The sequence below is a fragment of the Equus caballus genome, chromosome 23 (assembly GCF_041296265.1).
Source record: "Equus caballus isolate H_3958 breed thoroughbred chromosome 23, TB-T2T, whole genome shotgun sequence".
In the NCBI taxonomy this organism is placed as follows: domain Eukaryota; kingdom Metazoa; phylum Chordata; class Mammalia; order Perissodactyla; family Equidae; genus Equus; species Equus caballus.
The window spans coordinates 48,640,087-48,661,315 of record NC_091706.1 but is presented as its reverse complement, the minus strand read 5'-3'; the positions used below and the strand labels follow the sequence as shown (position 1 = coordinate 48,661,315).

The 21,229-nt window shown below is 35.1% G+C and overlaps 1 protein-coding gene across 13 annotated transcripts in view; it reads right to left on the bottom strand.

Annotated features, from left to right (window-relative positions):
• The window catches only part of CCDC171 (coiled-coil domain containing 171), a 293,940-nt gene that overhangs the window by 224,376 nt on the left and 48,335 nt on the right, over positions 1 to 21,229 (bottom strand). For all 13 annotated transcript variants that reach the window (XM_070248923.1, XM_070248931.1, XM_023627387.2 and 10 more), the window contains one exon: positions 14,751 to 14,897. In XM_070248923.1, the coding sequence (XP_070105024.1) occupies positions 14,751 to 14,897 (147 nt within the window). The remainder of the gene's footprint in view (positions 1 to 14,750; positions 14,898 to 21,229) is intronic.

The window sequence follows — 21,229 nt, the reverse complement described above, 5'->3', positions numbered from 1 at the left end:
GATAAGGATTTAGTATCCAGAATATATAAAGAACTCTTACAACAAAAGACAGACAAATCAATTTTAAAGATGGGTAAAGGGCTTGAATAAAAATTTCTCCAAAGAAGATAAGCAAATGGCCTATAAGTATGTGAAATGATGCTCAACATCATTAGACATTAGGGAAACGCAGATCAAAGCCACAAAGAGATACGTCTTCATGCCCATTGTGATGGCTATAATTTTAAAAATGGAAAATAATAAGCATTGGTGAGGATGTAGAGAAATTGGAAATCTCATACACTACTGATGGGAATGTAAAATGGTACCACCACTATGGAAAACAATTTGGCAGTTTCTCAAAAAGTTAAACAGAGTTACCATACAATCCAGCAATTCCACTCCTGTTTATATACCCAAGAGAAAAACATGTTCAAACAAAAACTTATACACAAATGTTCATAGTGGCGTTTTTCATAATATCCAAACACTGGAAACGACCCAAATATCCATCAACTGATGAATGGATACACAAAATGTGTTATATCCATACAACAAAATATTATTCAGCCATAAAAAGGAATTAAGTACCAATATATGCTACAATATAGATGAACCTTGAAAATATGTTAAGTGAAAAAATCAGACACAAAACACCACATATTGTATGATTTCATTTATATGAAATGTCCAGAATAGGCAAATCCATAGAGACAGAAAGTGTGTTAATGGTTGCCACTAGCTAGATGGAAGGAGGAATGAGTACTGACCGCCAATGGGCATGAAGTTTCTTACTGGGGTGATAAGAACGTCCTGGAATTTGATAGTGGTAATGGTTGCACAACTTTGTAAATATACTAAAACACACTGAATTGTATAAATGGGTGAATTTTATGATATATGAAGCACATCTCAATGAAAAATTTTTTTAAAATCCCTGAGTGGAAGAACCAAAGACAATGTCAAAGAAGTGACACTCACCTAAGTCAAGCTTCTTGATTTGTGAAAAAAATTTCCCTCTAAATGCTGACTTTGAATTCTTAGAACAAGGGACCCCCATGGGTTGCAGGTATGAACCATGGTGCATACTATAGCAGAGAAATTCTTATGTTGAGCCAGATTAAAATGAGCATTACCCTAGGTAGTCCGAACACTAGTTAAAAAAAAAAAAAAAAGTTTATGTAAATGCCACAAGATGAAGTTCCTATCCTTAAAGAATTAGGCAACTTTCTCAGCATTCCGGCGCTCATTTTAGACTCCATAAGTCAGAAGTCTAACCAGTCACAACGAAATAGCCCACAGACAATTGAGAAAAAGGATCAAAACAAGCAAAACGCTAATAAAGGGCAGTTATAGGGAAGAAACTAGGCTGATAATGTTAATATGTATTTTTTCAGATTCCAAAAAGCATATGTGTAAGCTTCTCTATCAAAATAATACTCTTATATTTTATTAAAATGCAAACTATTCAGTGATTCTAAGATAAAAGAATCAACAATTCAAGTCTTCTTTCCATTTCTAATGTATATGTTATGTCATATTAATTAATTATCTGATTTTCACTCTAAAAGTCAAGAAGAGGTTCTATTTTTCCTGCCTAGACCAAAATCAAATAGGTTGAAATAATAAACCAGAGATCACATCTTTATTTTCATACCCTCTTGTTTTAAATGAAATGTCCAGAAGAAAACAAATTTATAAACGGTTTATTATTACTAAAAGTATCAATTAATCAGAAAGGACAGCAAAAAAAATCTTCAAATCTTTAAACAAACTCCTTCCAAGAGTGGGCTTTGTTGCTAGACATAATTAAATGAAAGCCCTCGTAATACATCTATCTTTTAAACTTTTCGTCTGGTGAATTAATTCTTACATCCAGCAGAGGGTGCTAGAGGAACATCAACATGCTGTTCACAGAATTTGTTTTCCGGTAAGACTGCCTAAGAGAACTAGCACAACCATCACAAACTGTCTCATTAGGATCCAATCCCAATATAATCAACAAAACAAGGGCAGGAAACACAACAGAATTCAGATCAAAATACAAAATCCAGCACAAATTCATATGTACCACAGATCAATTTAACTATATACAAGTTTGCCTGTAAGGCAAGTATTACGTGTCCGCTCCCTAAGATGATGAACAGCAGAGTTCTTCATGTAACACAAAATGATCCCAGATTTTATCCTTTATTAGACGGTTGTCATGTCCTTCTCTACCGCAATACACTGCCAAGAGATTTTTATTTCAGTAAATACTACGTGTTCATTGTACCTTTTTTTTAATTTATGACTTAAATCACATTAAGCTCAATTAGATAATCCACTCGAGAAAAGTGAGTGTTCATTCTTTGAAGAAGGTAATATAGAGACGGATGGGTCGTGTCCAACTCTGGTACGTGCTATTTTATCACAACTCGGGCCATGAGCTGCCAACTCCAGTTCAGCAGCAGAACTGAAAATGCAGACGCAGACCACCTCTGTTCTCCCCAGCACTGGTGCTCCCATGGCTTCCACGGCCTGCTGCAAAAGTTTCACAGACGTTATGAAAACGTGTGTACAACAAATCTGCTGAAAGACTGGGCAAAAACAGCTCCTGCTACATCCTTTCCTCCTTAAATAGAATATATCCAGCTCAGAGGTATACATGAACTTAAAGGAATTAACCAAACAGAAAAACTTGGATACATGCAATTTAGCCCACTAAACTGGCTATCAAGAGAACAGGGGAGGAAACATCACGCAAGTACACACGAGTGAGAGATTTCTCAGCAGTGAGTTATATAGCACTGTTTCCAAAACGGGTGCACAAAGTTTACCCCAGAATATCAACAGCTGTGTAAATAGAAAGCGGCTGTTTATTTTTTTTTCCAGATTTCATCACCTGATATTTCCCATTAATGGACACTTTCACAAGTAACCAATATAGTAATAATTCAGCTTCAAAAAGATGATTCTAACAAACTGAATCATCATAAACTGATTAATTCTATAACGGTTACTTTAGTGGTAAGTATACTTTGTTATATGTGAGTGGCCATAAATAATTTATTATATGTGTATTCACAATTAACCACATACCTATTCCCTACCTGTGTTGGGGGGGAAAAGAGTAGTACTGTACATTGATGTCTTAAACTGAAGATGTCAAAGTACTTTTCATTACCAAAAAAGACATCTTAAAGGGTCAAAGTTTCTAACTATTTGACAAGTATCTGAAAAACAGAAGCACCATAATATCATACCACTTAACTTGAGTCATACATTGTGGAGTCATAATGAAGAACAATCTATGAGTCCTTTTTTTTTTTTGAGGAAGATTAGCCCTGAGCTAACATCTGCTGCCAATCCTCCTCTTTTTGCTGAGGAAGACTGGCCTTGAGCTAACATCCGCGCCCATCTTCCTCTACTTTATACGTGGGACGCCTACCACAGCATGGCGTGTCAACCAGTGCCATGTCCACACCCGGGATCCAAACCGGCGAACCTCGGGCCACCAAAGCGGAAAGTGTGCACTTAACCACCGCACCACCAGGCCAGCCCCTATGAGTCCTTTACTATTTATCATCCTTGTCCTAATCAAAGAATTTGAAAAGTAATGTTATTATTCAATTAGTCTGACTTTTAATATGGGCTCTTTTTTTTTTTAAGTAAGCACTCATATTGCTGAGTGTCATGTCTACACGAAAGAGTGTACTTATATTAAGGTCATTAATGATATCAATCCTACAATTGAATACTAATATTTTACAGTTCTCAAAGGAGTTTCATATGTATTTTGTCATTTGACACAAGAGTATGGTATGTTTTACAATACAATATAGTACATAATATTTTCAATCTTTAAGGCATCTGATTTGAAGATTTGGCTTTTTTTAAGTAGCTCTCTTACTTTGCATGTAGGCAGCACACTATGTGAGAAAAACAACTCTAGTCAGAGGCAAAATTAATCCTTTTGTGACTCAGAACATGGGAACTGCTGGATTTCTACCCAGAAATCCAAACATGTTATATTTATTCCTAACCCCATTAAGTGAATGCTACTTTATAAAAACACTTACAAGATTATTTTTTAAAAAAAGGAACAAGTTTGCATCTTTTCATGATAATCTCATTGATATTTACTTTACTAGATACGCCAACCAAAAAGGAAAATGGGACATTTAAAGAGCACCTACCATATGCCAGAGACCATGCTAAGTCCTCACCCTTTAATATAAGGCCAGAGGGGTGCTGACACATCTATAAGCATTTCCACTGTAAGTAAGGAAGAGAAGACCTTTGTCGTGGATGAAAACTGAATTGCCTCTAAGGGACACTCCTTATATTTCTCTGCTATGAATTACAGTTCATTTGCAACTATTTCATTGATAGCCAAATCATACTTGTTTTCCAGAATCCTCCAGATTACTTTACATAAACTGGCTAACTTAAAGTGTTCCTCACTCTAAAATTACACAGCAGATTCAAGCAACAGCTGAATATACAAATATTCAGAGTTCTCTGTGCAGTCATGCTGACCATGGTTAACTGTGCAGTTTCAGGAGAGGAACCTCAGGGTTAGTCACCGAGGATGGCAAAACAATCAGAGGCTTAACGCATTCAGAACAGGCAGATGAAGGCAACAAGATGACTATAGGAAACAAAATTGGAGAACATAGCAATTATTTTTATTCACAAGGAATGCATAATGAAGCATATCACTCAAATTATTAAGCAGTTTAAAGGGAAAAAAGTTATTACTTGTAGGTATACTGAAAGAAACCACAGATAATGGAAATAGGAAACTTCAGGAACATAATTTATAGGCCACAAATTCTGAGTAGCAGGGTAATAAATTAACTTAGCATCCTTAAAAATCACCTTTACCTTTTCTGGCAACAAAAGCTTCAGTATTTAACAAATTTTTTAATGAACTTCCAATTTTAAAATCCATTATGAATATAAATACAAAAATGTATAAGACTTACAAGCATAATTGTATAACCCAGGTAATTTCATCATTTACCTACTTTATAGTGAGTAATCAACAAAAATAGGTGTTTAAAAATAATTCCTACAATCACATGATGACTTTAAAAAGATGAGACATATGAGCTGGCCTTTATGGACAATATGAAAAGTGAGATTCATTTTTCTTTTCCTTTTTCACTTGAGTGTAGAATATGTGTAGAGAAAAGGCTATATTCTACCCTTTTTATGTTACTATAATATAGAAAATGACTGACAGAAGCAATTCAGAATTTATTTGCAAAGACTGTTCTCTCTCCACTGTAATCTTCACAAGATCCTTCAGTTCTCTCGGAATTAGGTTTGCATCTTCTCTTTTCTCTTTTCTTATTGAGTTAAGCTTATTTCCCATGATAAAAAAAAAATTCCTCTAGTTGCAAAGAGGTTTATAAAAGCCATGGATATTTCTTTTTCCAGTTCACTTTTCCCCTGGTTCTGTGGTATCTAGCACCACATTTAGAAAATTGGATTGGGAGTTGGTTTTTTCTTTTAATCTAAGAAACTATTGATCCATGTTAAGATGATTAAGCCACACAATGGTATATAGCTTATCAGATTGAAAAATATATATATATGTAAACTTCTTTGGCTCAGGCACATGAAGAAATCTGCTTTTCATGAAATGCAACTGTTAAAAAGCTTCACTAAAATTTAAAACATTTATTAGGCTAAATGTCTACTATATTAGTTGCTTTAGAATGATATTACTGACATTAAATAATGTGTTATATTAAATTAAAATTTTAACAATTTTCCTCTTTATTATTATATTACATTAATCTTTTAAAAAATACTACTGACAATTACTTAAGTACCTAGAATTACTAGTAGTTAATGTCTCCAAAATTGAACATAAAATTAGCATAAAATACTCTCTAGAAATTCAACTTCTCCTTCATTGTGTCATCTTCTGTTCAAATAGCAAATACAAAAATACACTCACTTAAATACAAAGCAAAATTTTTAAAGGTGTCTAAATATGAAGAAGCATAGATAAGTCAGAGGACTATGTTTGTCCACTTATAAAATTCTTATAAGTTGAACAAAAATAGAGACTACCTGGACTAACCTCAAAGCTTCAAATTCTCCAAAAGTAGAGACCTGGTCTTACAAAAGTACTCACAGAGTAGCTAAGAAAAACTACAAAGTTAAGACTAGTCTAAAACAATTATATACATACCACATCAATCAATAAAAAAAGAAATTGAGGCAGGTAAGTATTTACAATGAAAAAGTCAATACTGAGTTATCCAAAAACAAATCCGAAAGTTTAGGCATTAGACATTTCCTCAATTGAGTCAAAATGGGCTTACCAAGAAACTTATCAACATGGGCTTATCAACAAAAAAGAAATCACTGTTACCTAGTACTTCTTCATACCTATAAGTCAATTAAAGCGTTTTTAGTGATGATCATAGAGTTTTACATCATCCTTAAAGTGACTTCTAAAGGATTTTCTAAAATTCTAAGTATATTCAGAACTTTAACTCTATTCTAATCCTTTTTTAGTAGGCCATTCACAAACCACATAATGTTAAAAAAAATGATGACGTAAAATATGATATATTCCTGAATTTACTGGCCTGAAAAAATGTTCGGCACAAGTGACAAATAAGCTAAAAATATTACCTAGAAGATAATTTCATTTTTATTTATCTAACATTATATAAAATTAGACCATGTGTGGTAAAAGTATGAGTAATTTTTTTACCAAGTTCATATTTGGCATTATTACTGAGAGTTCCTATATAAGCCACACACAATTTCCCCTATTATTAACAACTTACATTCATATGGTACAAATAACCCATTAAGAAACAGACAATGGATCTGAATAGATATTTCTCCAACAATATACAAATGGCTAATAAGCACAAGAAATGACACTCAAAATCATTAGTCATTAGAGAACTGCAAAGCAAAACCACATCAGATACCATTACTCACCTACTAGAGTGGCTATAGTCAAAAAGACTGACAATAACAAGTTTTGGTGAGGATCTGGAGAAATTAGAACCCTCATACATCAGTAGTGGGAATGTAGAATGGTGCCACCACTGTGTAAAATAGTCTGACAGTTCTTCAAAAAGTTAAACATAGAGTTACCATATGACCCAGCAATTCACTCCTAAGTATATACCCAAGAGAACTGAAAACACGTCCACACAAAAACTTGTACACAAATGTTCATAGAAGCATTATTCATAAAAGCCAAAAAGCGGAAACAACACAAATGTCTATCAACTGATGAATGGATATACAAAATGTTGTATATAATACAATGGAATATTATTCAGTAATAAAAAGGAATAAACTATTGATACATGATACAACAAAGATGAATCCTGAAAATATCATGCTAAGTGAAGAAAAAGTCAATCACAAAAGACCACATACTGCATGATTCCATTAATAGGAAAAGTCCAGAATACACAAATCTATAGAAGCAGAAAGTAGATGAATGGTTGCTGAGGACTGACAGGGATGGGGAACAGGAGAGTCATGGCTAGTGGGTATGAGGTTTCTTACTGAGGTGATGAAAAAACATTCTAAAATTGATTGTGGTCATAGTTGCACAACTCTGTGAACATTCTAAAAGTCACTGAACTGCACACTATAAGTGAGTGAATTTGTGCATACAAATTATATCGCAATAAAGTCTTTTTAAATATCACCAGTATGAGAAATTAACCTTCCAAGCATCCACCTCCACCCCAACTAGCCAAACAACTATCCCTCCCTAATCACTACACAAACTGGAGGTTTATTATCTGGAGAACGTGAATCTAAAGCAGAGGCTGAACATAGGGATACATGGGGTGGGGAGGAGGGGGGGCGTGCAAGACTGAAACCAGAAAAAAGTCTGCATTCTGAAGATACCCAGATTCTTCCTCCATTTTCGGATCACTCTTTGCAGAAACTAAAGAAACAACAGAGAAAAGATCTATAGATTGTAACATTTCAAAATGTCCCAGTGAATATTTGGCACATCGCCTTATGATCCTACAGTGAGGCTTCCCTAAGACCAATACTCATATATTCAACTGCCAACCCAACAGCTCCACTTGGATGTCTAGTGGGCATGTCAAATTTAGCATATCTAAAACCTAACTCCTGATCCCTCCCAAATCTACCCCACATGCAGTCTTTGCCAGTGACTAAATGGTAATGCCATTCACCCATATGTTCAAGCCAAAATCTTTGGCATTATCCTTTACTCCCTTTCTTCCCTCTCACAAGCCAGGTCCAATTAATCCACAAATCCTATTGGTTCTATCTTCTAAAATACATACAAAACTGACCACCTCCTCTACCACTACCTTGGTCTAAAATACCATAATCTGTCATCTAGATTACTTTAATAGTCTCCTAAATGGCCTCTTAAACAATCTATTCTCCAAAAAGTATAGAGAATGATGCTTTTAAAACAAATCAGAGAGGATATGTCACTCCTCTGCTCAAAACCTTCCAATGGCTTTCCATCTCACTCAGGAAAAACGTCCAGGTTCTTACAATGAACTACAAAAGACCTTCAAGATTCTATAAAATCTGCCTACCATTCTATATATCCTACTAGTCTCTCTCTTGCTCATTCCATTTCGGTCACAATGGCCTACTTGCTATTCCTCAAACATTCCAAGCACACTCACATCTCACGGCCTTTGCACTTTCTATTCCTTTTACCTAGAATGTTCTTCCCCCAGATATCCACATGGCTCAATCCCTTTCTTCCTTCAGGTCCGTGCTCAAATGCCATCTTATCAAGTCAGCCTTGCATGACCACTAACATAAAAGGGGAACCGTCCTGTCCCATCACTCATTACCTCCCCAAGTCTGCTTTACTCCTCTCCACAGGGCTTATCGCGTTTTGTTTCATTTAATGTGTGACTCTCTCTGACTAGAGTGTCAATTTCAAGAGGGAAGAGGCTTTGTTTTGTTCACTGCTATGCCTCAGAAGTGTGCCTGACACTTTCAATAAGTATTTACTGAATAAACATGAATACAGTAGCCATAATATAGGAACAGGATGCCATAAAAATGGTACAGAGAACAAGAGCTCTCATAAATTTAAAATAAAAAAAGAAAATATTCAGGGCTGGCCCATAGCACAGCAGTCAGGTTCACACATTCCACTTCGGCAGCCCAGGGTTCGCCGGTTCAGATCCCGGGTGCAGACATGGCACTGCTTGTCAAGCCATGCTGTGGTAGGCATCCCACATATAAAGTAGAGGAGGGTGGGCACAGATGTTAGCTCCGGGCCAGTCTTCCTTAGCAAAAAGAGGAAGATTGGCAGCAGATGTTAGCTCAGGGCTAATCTTCCTCAAAAAAAAAAAAGAAAGAAAAAGAAAATATTCAATTAGAAGATAAAAGTAAAGTCAAGTAAATCTCCCCAGAAGGAACAACAACAAAAAGACAGAGAAAAAGACGAGAAAGGTAAGAAAAGTAAAACATCAATCCAGTTGGTCTAACACTTGAATAATAAAAGCCCATGAAGGAGAGAGCAGAAAAAACCCAAAGGAGAAAATTAGGAAGAAATAAAATGGGCGAATTCCTCAAAATCAAGGATATGAGTCTCCTAATGAAAATGGCCACCAAATGCCCTGCATATTGAATAAAAAAGATCTACACTAAGAAAAATTGTTTTGTTTTTTTGATATTCTAAAATTTCAGTCAGTGGGAACTTGACAGCACAAGTAACTTGGTGTCTTCACAAATACATCACAAGAAAAAAAGAAAGCTACAGATGGAGGACCTATAGATTAAAAGAGATTTTTAAGAAACGTATCAATAAAGTATAATGTGTAGACTTAATTGGAATTCTGATTCAAACTAACTGCAATCATATACATTTGTGCCATTTGTGAGACAATCTGAAATTTGAATAATGCCTGGACATTTGATTATATTAAGTAATTACTATTAAACAACTTGAGTTTGATAAAAGACCCCTTATTTTTTAGAAATCATAATGAAAATTTTTTTTTTTAAGATTTTATTTTTCCTTTTTCTCCCAAAGGCCCCCCCGGTACACAGTTGTGTATTTTTAGTTGTGGGTCCTTCTGGTTGTGGCACGTGGGATGCCGCCTCAGCATGGCTTGATGAGCAGTGCCATGTCCACACCCAGGATTCGAACCAGGGAAACCCTGGGCTGCCAAAGCAGAGCACACGAACTTAACCACTCGGCCATGGGGCCAGCCTCGAAATACTTAAAGCTGAAATGATACAATGCCTGAGATTTGTTTCATCATAATAGGGAGAGAGGAAAGTAAATGGGGGATAAATGATACAAGATCGCCCATAAATGTATAATTGTTGAACCTGGTGATGGGTACATTAGGTTCATTATACTACTCTGTCTACCTTTCTTATATATTTAAAGTTTTCCATTTAAAAAAAAAGTTTAAAAAAAATAGAGGATGAAGAAAACTTTCAGAGGAAGAAAGTGAGAAAAGAGTCACCAACAAAGGAGCACAAATCAGAACGGCATCAGGTCTCTCAACAGCAACAGAAGAGACTGGGAATCAGTGAGTCAAGGCCTTCGAAATCTGAGAGGAAATGTCTTTCAACCTAAAATTCTATCTTCAGCGAAATTATATCTACCCTAATACCTTATTGATAAAAACATGTTCAAACATGCAAGATAACATAAAATTTAGCTCCCATACACCCTTTCTTTAGAAACCACTAGACCTTGTATTCCATTGAAACAAGGGAGGCATGGGACCTAGGAAACGGGATCCAACAGAGGGTAAGGATGTCCTGGGATGATGGCTGTGTCATAGGCCTAGAGAGACATGGAGGAGATGGGGCAGGAGAAAGAGAGGCCCAGAAGCATGTGATAATTTTTTGAGGACAGAGCCTGTAAATTTGCCAAATGGGACTCTGTCAAGGTTTTATAAATTTACGCTCCTACTAGCAAGGTATGGGAAGTTTTAACACCACCCTCACCAACACTGGGTACTATCGCTGTCTTTAATCTTAGTATTACAAGTGTTATAGTCTTTCTTACATCATGACGAGGTTAAACATTTTTCATGTGTTTGTTGTCCGTCTGAAATTTTTCTTTCAGGAACAACAAAAGACCTCGAATAGCCAAAGGACTCCTGAGAAAATAGAACAAAGCTGGAGGTATCACACTCCCTGATTTCAAATTATACTACAAAGCCATAGTAACCAAAACAGCATGGTACTGGCACAAAAATAGACACACAGCTCAATGGAACAGAATTGAGAGCCCAGAATTAAACCCACACACTTATGGACAGCTAATATTCGACAAGGGAGCCAAGAGCATACGATGGAGAAAGGAGAGTCTCTTCAATAAATGGTGTTGGGAAAACTGGACAGCCACATGCAAAAGAATGAAAGTACACCATTCCCTTCACCATGCACAAAAATCAACTCAAAATGGATTAAAGACTTGAATGTAAGACCCGAAACCATGAGACTTCTAGAAGAAAAGATAGACAGTACGCTCTATGACATCGGCCTGAGCAGCATATTTTCAAGTCCCATGTCTGACCGGGCAAGGGAAACAAAAGAAAAAATGAACAAATGGGACTACATCAAACTAAAAAGCTTCTGCACAGCAAAGGAAACCATCAACAAAACGAAAAGACAACCTAACAATTGGGAGAAGATATTTGCAAACCATATATCAGATAAGGGGTTAATATCCAAAATATACAAAGATCTCATACAGCTCAACAACAAAAAAACCAACAATCCAATTAGAAAATGGGCAAAAGATCTGAACAGAGATTTCTCCAAAGAAGATATACAGATGGCCAACAGGCATATGAAAAGATGCTCAACATCATTAGCTATCAGGGAAATGCAAATCAAAACTACAATGAGGTATCACCTCACTCTGGTCAGAATGGCTATAATTAACAAGACAGGAAACAACAAATGTTGGAGAGGGTGTGGAGAGAAGGGGACCCTTGTTCACTGCTGGTGACAGTGCAAACTGGTGTACCCACTATGGAAAGCAGTATGGAGTATCCTCAGAAAATTAAGGATAGATCTACCATATGATCCAGCTATTCCACTGCTGGGTATTTATCCAAAGAACTTGAAAACACAAAGGCATAAAGATACTTGCACCCCTATGTTCACTGCAGCATTATACATAATAGCCAAGATATGGAAGCAACCTAGGTGCCCATCAAGGGACGAATGGATAAAGAAGATGTGGTATTTATACATGATGGACTACTACTCAGCCATAAGAAATGACGAAATCCGGCCATTTGTGACAACATGGATGGACCTTGAGGGTATTATGCTGAGTGAAATAAGTCAGAGGGAGAAAGTCAAATACCATATGATCTCATTCATAAGTAGAAGATAAAAACGACAAAAAAAAAACACATATCATTGGAGATTGGATTGGTGGTTACCATTGGGGAAGGGGGGAGGGGAGAGGGCAAAAGGGGTGATTAGGCTCACATGTGAGGGGATGGACTATAATTAGTTTTCGGGTGGTGAACATGATGTAATGTACACAAAATTCAAAATATGATGTATATCCGAAAAAAATAAAATAAATTTTAAAAAATTTTCTTTCATATCATATCTTCTTTGATGTCCTTGGTATATTTTTTTTATAAAGGTTTTCCCCTTTTCCTTACCAAAGAGTAGGGGATTTAGATATAGAGATAAGACAGACATGGAAATAAAGATATATTTACCCTTTCCTGTAAATATTTGTCTCATTAGGTTGTCTTTTTATTTTATTTGAAGTAGGGGTTTTACTTATGTACGACTTTAATTTTTCAGAGTCAAAGCTATAAATCTATTCCTTTATGATTTTGTCCCTCTGCTTTAATGATTAGTAATAAGTCATACTGCACTCAGATCACAGAAAAATATTAATCTAAATTTTCTTCTTCTTAGTTTATCATTGCTTTAATGTTCCATTCTCTTTAATCCACTGGAATTTATTTTAGAATATAAGATAGGAATCTAATTTTACCTTGTCCCAAATAGTTAGGCAATTGTTTCAACACAATTCTCTGAATAGTCTTTCCCATCTTCACTGATTTAAAACTATATTTTACTATACTAAATTTTTATATATAGTCTCCTACTGGCCTTTCAGTTCCATCTCATAGAAAGTCTGGTCTTAGAATTATTGTACTTTCTGGCCACTCAACAATCTTGTCCTCTTATTTTTGGTACCAACACCGTGATTTTCTCTATAAGAATTTTTTTTTTTAGTAGAAATGAGAGAGATTTATTTGCAGCAAGTTACCTCTTTCAATCACATGTTCTCTTTCTGGGATTTGAATCCTGAGTAAAGTTACAAAAACAATGAAAATTATTGGTACCAATTCATCCCACTTCATCCATCATTTGTGCTCCTAAGACCTCTGGAGATGCTCTGGGAGTCACAGGCTTTCTGAGTCTGACTCCTCAGTGTTCCTCCTGATTCTGTGACTATGATTCCCATATTCTTTCACCAAATTCCCACTTTAAGTTAACCAAAGTTGGTTTCTGTTGCATACAATCAAAAAACCGCAAATGGCACTTCACTGAATCTTCACAGTGTGTATGAACTTCTGGTATAACAAGTCTCCAGTCATTACTCTTATCAAAATGTATTAGAGACTTGCATCCGGCTCTTTAGTCTTCCACATGAATTTCAGAGTCTGTCTTCCCAAAGTAATTCCATTGAATTTTTTATTGGAACTGCTTAAACCCATAGTATCATCTAGGGAAAATTCACTATCTTTACAGTGTTGTGTTCCCAAAATGTCTCACCATTTTCTTATAAGACTCTCAGGTAAATTTCATAATTTTTAATGTATTTGTTGTTAATTGTATTCCTATTTTGTCACTATGGTGAAGAAAACTTATTTGTATTTTATTCTCTGATTATTGCGGGTATGTAAGAATGTAAGCATAATTGTTATATACTATTTTCTTCCTGGCCTCCTTATTGAATGTTCTTGCTTGTGTCAATAATTTCAAAGTTGATTTTCTTAAGTATCCAGAGTTATAAGCATATCATCTGAACACAATAAGAATCATACAGCTCTCCTTCCAAAAATTATCATTCTCATTGCTGTTCTTGCCTTTACGTATATCTTTGGCTAAAATTCTCAGAACAATGTTAAATGACAGCAGTGAGTCTAACAAAACCACCTCTAGCATTTTATCATTCAATTCTCTTTATACATGTTTATTTACCTAATAACAATTACAAATTATGTTTAGAACAAAACTTCATCTATTAGAATACTTAATTTTCCATAAAGCAAAAGGAAATTTTAAAAACAATTAAACTGGAATTCTCTTAAGATTAATTAAAGTGATTATCAGTATCACTGCCTCATAAAAATCATATTTTTCATTTGTAAACTGATGCTCCTTCCCCATCTGAAGTCTTACCTTTTCTGAAAAGCATTCCACAAAACCATACAGCTACTATACATGATTCAAACTGCAAAACTAGAACTGAATGTTATGTGTATAAAATCCTTTCCTGTGTTACTTCCTCAACCTTATAATGTAAACAATTACCCTCAAACTTTCCAAATATTCCATGAGAAGTAATTGTGAAAAATGGATAGATTTTAAAAATTAGGAGCAAAATAAAATTTACTGTGATACAAAATTTTTCAAAGAAGCCAAATATTCAATAAAAATAAATGCAAAAAAATAGCTTTATATTTTATTGCAGAGTAAAACTTTCTCTGACCTCAAATTACTGACTGGGTAACATATATATCTTATAAAAGAATGAGAAAATATACCTCAAATTCTTTTCTAAGACGTTCCTCTCGTTGAGTACTAAATTCAAGCTCATTTGTTTGTCGCCGTAAAAGGTCAGAGCAGTCCATGTGTTCAGCTTCTAATTTTTCTACTTTCTTGTGCATACTTTGTACAGCATTATCTTGCTCCTAGAAAATAATTCATTTTTGCATCAATCAAGTGTATAAGCCCACAATGACTAAAATGTATTCTACAGAAGGAAGTGAGTGAGTAAATCTGTGCTTCAACCATAATAATAGGTTAATTTATATAGGAAAGAGGGAACTAGATATTTTCCAGCAACATTTCAGAATATAACATTTCAGAATAAAAAGCACTACTGGAGTTATATAATTTAAAACATCTTATTAATACATATTACAATGGAAAAATGTGTATAGCTTACGACAATGTTATGCTAGTTCAATTAGGGTATGTACAGAATGCTGTAGTTCAACTGCCAGACGTAATGTTTCCCTTCTCATTAAAATTTTAAGGTATTTAGTAATACACATGTATAGTGCTCCTTTGTGTGATAAGGAGTGATTAGCTTGAATGCCTAATAATGACCCTTGAGAGATTTTTATATGAGCTCATGGTACTTTATGCTTATAGCTCTTAAAGTTGCATCCACTAGATGGCTATGTTTCATTTCCTCTTCAGTTTTCAAATCTTTGCTGCACTATTGAAAGAAAAATAACCTCAGGTGATCTTCTACTGAAGTCTCTCAATCTCTTTTTCCAACTAAACTCAGAAATCAGAGTTGAATTTTATCGTTCAAACACAAAGTTAACAGACATATCAAAGATATTTCCACAGTAACTAATCTAGATTCATCATTCTCATTTAGGGTCTTTCACAAAGCCCTCTTTCCCACCTTTTCCTCACCAGCATCATCTTATTCTGGGACATAAACACATATGTATTTATACATGCTTCCAATATAAATAGCCACTCAGAAGGTATCATCAGAATCTGAATGAGACTATTGCAAGCACCAAATATAATTCTCTATAAAAAGATTCTAGTATGAAAAGTACCCAGCAGTATAGTCCACAGTCAAAGGGTGAAGAACAAAAATCAATTTAATTCTTCTCTCCATATCCCTCATTCACAAGATTACTATTTTGTAGCTGACTACAAATGAACTCTTAAGAACTATTTTCTTCAGGTAATAGCAATTTCTTAATATACAGAAGTTCATCTACTTACACATTGTCAATCTTTAAGTAATCATAGATAAGAGCAAAGCTGAGTACTAGAGCAAAAGTGTGCCAACACTCCTGCAACCAGCAGATAGCACTTGCAGTTTTTATAGTGACACTCTGGATTTGGGAACAAATGGTATTATGAACAGCCTTACGTAAAGTAATTTCATCATAAGAGTACCTTCACATATGAAAGGAAATTGGGTTTGGTTCAGCTTTATTTTTGTTTTTGGTGAGGAAGATTGACCCTGAGCTAACATCTGTTGCCAATCTTCCTCTTTTTACTTGAGGAAGATTGTTGCTGAACTAACATCTGTGTCAATCTTCCTCCACTTTGCCTGTGGGATACTGCCACAGCATGGCTTGATGAGCGGTGTGTAGGTCCATGCCTGGGATCTGAACCCACAAACCCCGGGGCGCCAAAGTGAGAACACGCAAACTCAACCACTGTGCCATTGGGTCAGCCCTCATGAAAGGACTTTTAAGACCATTAAATACTGTATAAGATACTATTATTATTCTACATGATAGGTCTCCCTCCCGTAAGCAGTTAATATTACATCTATTAATTCAAATTCACTGTTACATTATATGCCTTCTTGACTTACAAATACATAATCTCCAACTTTCAATCCTTCACTTAGAGTACGCTGTATATATTTAAATGAATAAACAATAATTTACAAGGTTAATCACAAAGTAAAACCCAATAACTTAAAACAAAAACAAAATAAAGTCCATAACCAAAAGATGCTTGTATCCTAGTTGATGGCAGTTATTTCAAACAATATTTATTAAATAAAGCAAAAGAAATTAAAGTATTCAGGAAGTCTCATGAGATTTATTTACAAGAAAATATGACTTGTGATTCCCATTCGATTGATAAATAGTATAAAAAGACAACATACAATCATTCCAAATACCAAGACCCCAAACAGAGCATGCCCATCGTTCCATGCGAGTTTGAGTTTAATCCTATAAAAAAGAACAGCTGGAAAATCAACGGCTGATCAGTTAGGGCTTACTATGTTTATCTTGGTGAGATTCTAACTTTATGATACTTGACCCATATTAAATATTATTTATCAAATAGTTTTTAAATAAAAGTCCTTCAAGATGTAGATGAAACTCTGACCCAACAATCACAGTTCAAATGCAGAGGTCAAGTACTCATTAATATTATGTGATAATTACTACACATTCTTGGATATGGATATAAACACATACACACAGTTTTTACAGAAAAAAACTGCTTTCCTCAAATAGTGTACATTCTTAGGAATTTTATTCACATATCCAAGAAACTTATACTGCATAATTAAGTTAACTGATTACATAATTAAAAATTACACTGATTTTCTAATGTTAAACTCACTTGGAATTTATTGCATAAAGGCTTTTTATATTATCCTTTTAATATTTTGCTGCATTCAGTTGGCTAATATTTTGTATAACATTTCTGCATTCATATTCATGAGGGAGATTGGCTATAATTATCTTTTCTTGTGTCCTTGTCAGTTTAATAGCAAGATTTGTCAGTTTGGTATGTTATCAAAATTTTTTCATTCTCTGGCAGAGTCTATATAAGACTGAAACTATTCGCTTCTTGAATGTTTCTTTTTATTCATTGGTGAAGCAATATGGGCCTGGAATTCTGACTCGATCAGGTTTTCCACTCTCTATCTCTTCTCAAGTTAGTCGAGGGAGGCAGAAGGAATATATACATATCTGTTGTAAATATCCAGCCAGACAATCCTACAGCAAAAATCATGGTAGGAAGAGGTAACCCAAACACTCAGAGCTTCTAATAAGCTTTTTAGTCCCCCACTCTTAAACATAAGAAAAGGTGATATTTGAAAAAATTCTCCAACATAAAAGATGACACCTAAGTCAAATGGGGAGGGGAAAAAAACAACCTGAGAGAAACATACATAAAGAGAAGAAACCTTCAAGATCTTCAGAGAACATAAGCAGTTCCAGAATGGCAGAGTTAAGGACCACGAAAAATTCTTTCCTCCATAAAGCAACAAGAACACTGGCAAAAAATGTCAAAATCAAATTTTTCCTAACTGGAAATTAACCAAAGGCTTGCAATAATCCAAGAAGCATTTATTCAAGAAAATCAGTTGAATCTCGATAAGAATGGCAAGCTTTGTGACATTTTAACTTGCCCAATCCCATACCCCATTACCCCAGCTCCTGATAGCCTTGAAAATCAACAGCCTCAATACAACAGCCAAGACACAGAAACAACTTAAGCGTCCATCAATGGATGAATGGATAAAGAAAATGTGGTGTAGGGGCCAGCTTGGTGGTGTAACAGTTAAGTTTGGCACACTCTACTTTGGCAGCCTGGCTTCACAGGTTAGGATCCTGTGCGCAGATGTACCCTACACATCAGCCACACTGTGGCAGTGACCAACATACAAAATAGAGGAAGACTGGCCACAGATGTTAGCTCAGGGCAAATCTTCCTCAAGCAAAAAGAGAAAGATTGGTGACAGACGTCAGCTCAGGGCAAATCTTCCTCACCAAAAAAAAGGAAAGAAAGAAAAAGAAAATGTGGTGTATATATATCTATACATAATATATATATAGTGGAATTTATTCAGCCATGAACAAATAAGAATGTACAACTGAAATTTCACAATGTTATAAACTACTATGACCTCAATTTAAAAAAAGTGAATGGCAGAAAAGACGACAGCCAATAAAAGACATCAAAACAAATTTAGAAGACAGACAGCAAATGGACAAGTGATAAATGACTTAGGGTTCAGCCTTTTCAACTTTGCAAACACTTAAAAAGAGAGGAGCCTAGAAGCCAGCTGATTCACATCCACAAACCATTAGAAATGGGAAGCACCAGTTATTCCTGAAGCCACCACGCCATGGGGTAGAAATGAACACAGAACATTGTTGCAAGCCTCCATAAGCTGCAGTTACTTACATCCTCAGGTCATTGCTGCCAGCTCCCTCTCTGGCAAATGCCCCTCTCCATCCTGGAAAAGGGAAAGAGTTTACTAACTAGACAGGGTGACCCAAACAGACCTGAGATCATGAAAACCGGACACAACTCGGGGTCACGGTAAGATATTTTATGAAAAATTAGGAGATTAGGTGAAATATGCATAGCGGGCAGTGAGAGCTCACAGCTCCCTTTCTCTCTTCAGCTCCCAGAATACAGACTCCTGGGCTTAAGGTACTAAAAGCACCACGAGGAGACTAGAAGACTCCTTTCTAGGAAACCACCTGTTCACAAGAAAAGAGCTACAGATACCGGCATTTTTAAGGTTCCCCAATTAAATGGAAGGATACCACACATACAGAGCTTCTTCTCAGCTTTTTAGTGCCTCATTCTTAAATATGAACACATAGCCAAAGAGCATCAGACATGTGAGAAGAGCTTCTCTTGTGAAACTCACAGTCTCCTACAAACAAATGGGGCCAAACACTGAGAGAATACAAAGATAATCAAGGAAGGAGGGGAAAGCCACCTTCAAAACAAATATGACTTACATCCTCACAGAGTTAAAATAAGATATTACAAACATGACACAAGAAGAGTCTACTATAAAAGGGTATAGTCAAAGAACAAGAAATTAAAAACCCAAAAGCAGAAATGAAAATTCAATACAAAGGCTGCAATATAAAATTGAGGATGTATCCCAGAAAACAGAGCAAAAATATAAAAGAATGGATAATAGAAGAAATGCGGACTTTAAGGATGTCAACGCTACACCAAATGGATCTATAAGTCTAATCCAATTCCAGTCAAAATTACAGCAAGTTTTCTTGGTGGAATACAAGAAGCCAATCCTCAAACTCACATGGAAGAGTAAAAGGCTAAGAATAACTCTCCTCTTCCCCCCAAAATATTAAGAATACAGAGAGGGGAACTTGCCCTACCAGACACCAAGACTTACTCTAAAGCCATGATAAATTTTTTAAAATTTAGTATTGATTCAGAAGTAGACAGACACATAAGCATGTGAACAGAGCACCCAGGAACCAAGGCTTAGATATAAAAAAACTTGGTATATGACAGAGACACTATAAGTCAGTAGCTGGTCATAGAACAGACAGTTGAATAACTGGTACAAGGACATGCAGTTATCCACTAGGAAAAAAACAAAATTAGATCCCATCTCATACTATATAGAGAAAAAATATATACTCTCTTTATGACTTTAGGTTATATAAGATATAAAAAGTACAGTCCATAAAGGAAAAGACGGATAAATTCATCTACATTCAAATTTAAAACTGTACATCAAACACAATGTAAATTTACTCCATGTCTACACAAAAAGGAAAAAGATGTTTGCAATGAGGATCTAAATAACAAAGGATTAGTAACCACACATATAAAAAGCTCCTATAAGTCAATAAAAATATACAAACAATCCAAAAGGAAAAAGGGAAAAAATACAAACTGGCAGTTCACAAAAGAAGAAACATGAATGGCCAAGAAACATAACATGTCAATGTCAGGGAAATAGAAATTTAAGGAAGAATGAGATGGAATTTCACATACATTCTACTACAAAAGAAATTAAATCTGAAAAATACCAAGTGTTCAAGAGATTGTAAGGGAAGAGAACTCTTCTCTCAAATTAGTACAACCACTTGGGAGAATAATTTGGCAGATATTTTACCACCTAACAATTGCATATACACTAAATACATACCCACATAAACAAAAACATTTGCTATTCATGGACGCACTGTCTGTAATAATTAAAGTTTGGAAAGAACTTAGCTCTCAATCTATCGGGTAATGGGTAAATTAATTATGGTATATGTACAGGTTAAAATATAGCAGTTAAACTGAATGAGCCAGAGTTAGTTTAATAACTTAGATAAATCTCCAAAATACAGGTGAAAAAGACAAGCTGGACAAAGATGCATACCATATGATACTCTATGTACCTCATTAAAACACACAAAATATTAAAATAATGTAATATACTATCAACGTATAACAGAGAGAAAATTAAACACCAACTTCAGGATGATGGTTATCTCTTGGGGTGGGGCGGTGGTAGGACAGTGAAGTAATTCAGAATAGTCAGTCTTTAATGATATAACAATTTACTGTTTGTTTGTAATTCTGAATCAAATATGTCAAACACTAACATGGTCCAGACAGTAAGTATTGGCATTATTAATGGTAGTGGTTGGTTATACTGGTATTGGTTATATCAATATTAATATTAATTTTATTAATATTATATACAATATTAACATTAATGTTTTTTAATTTTCAAATA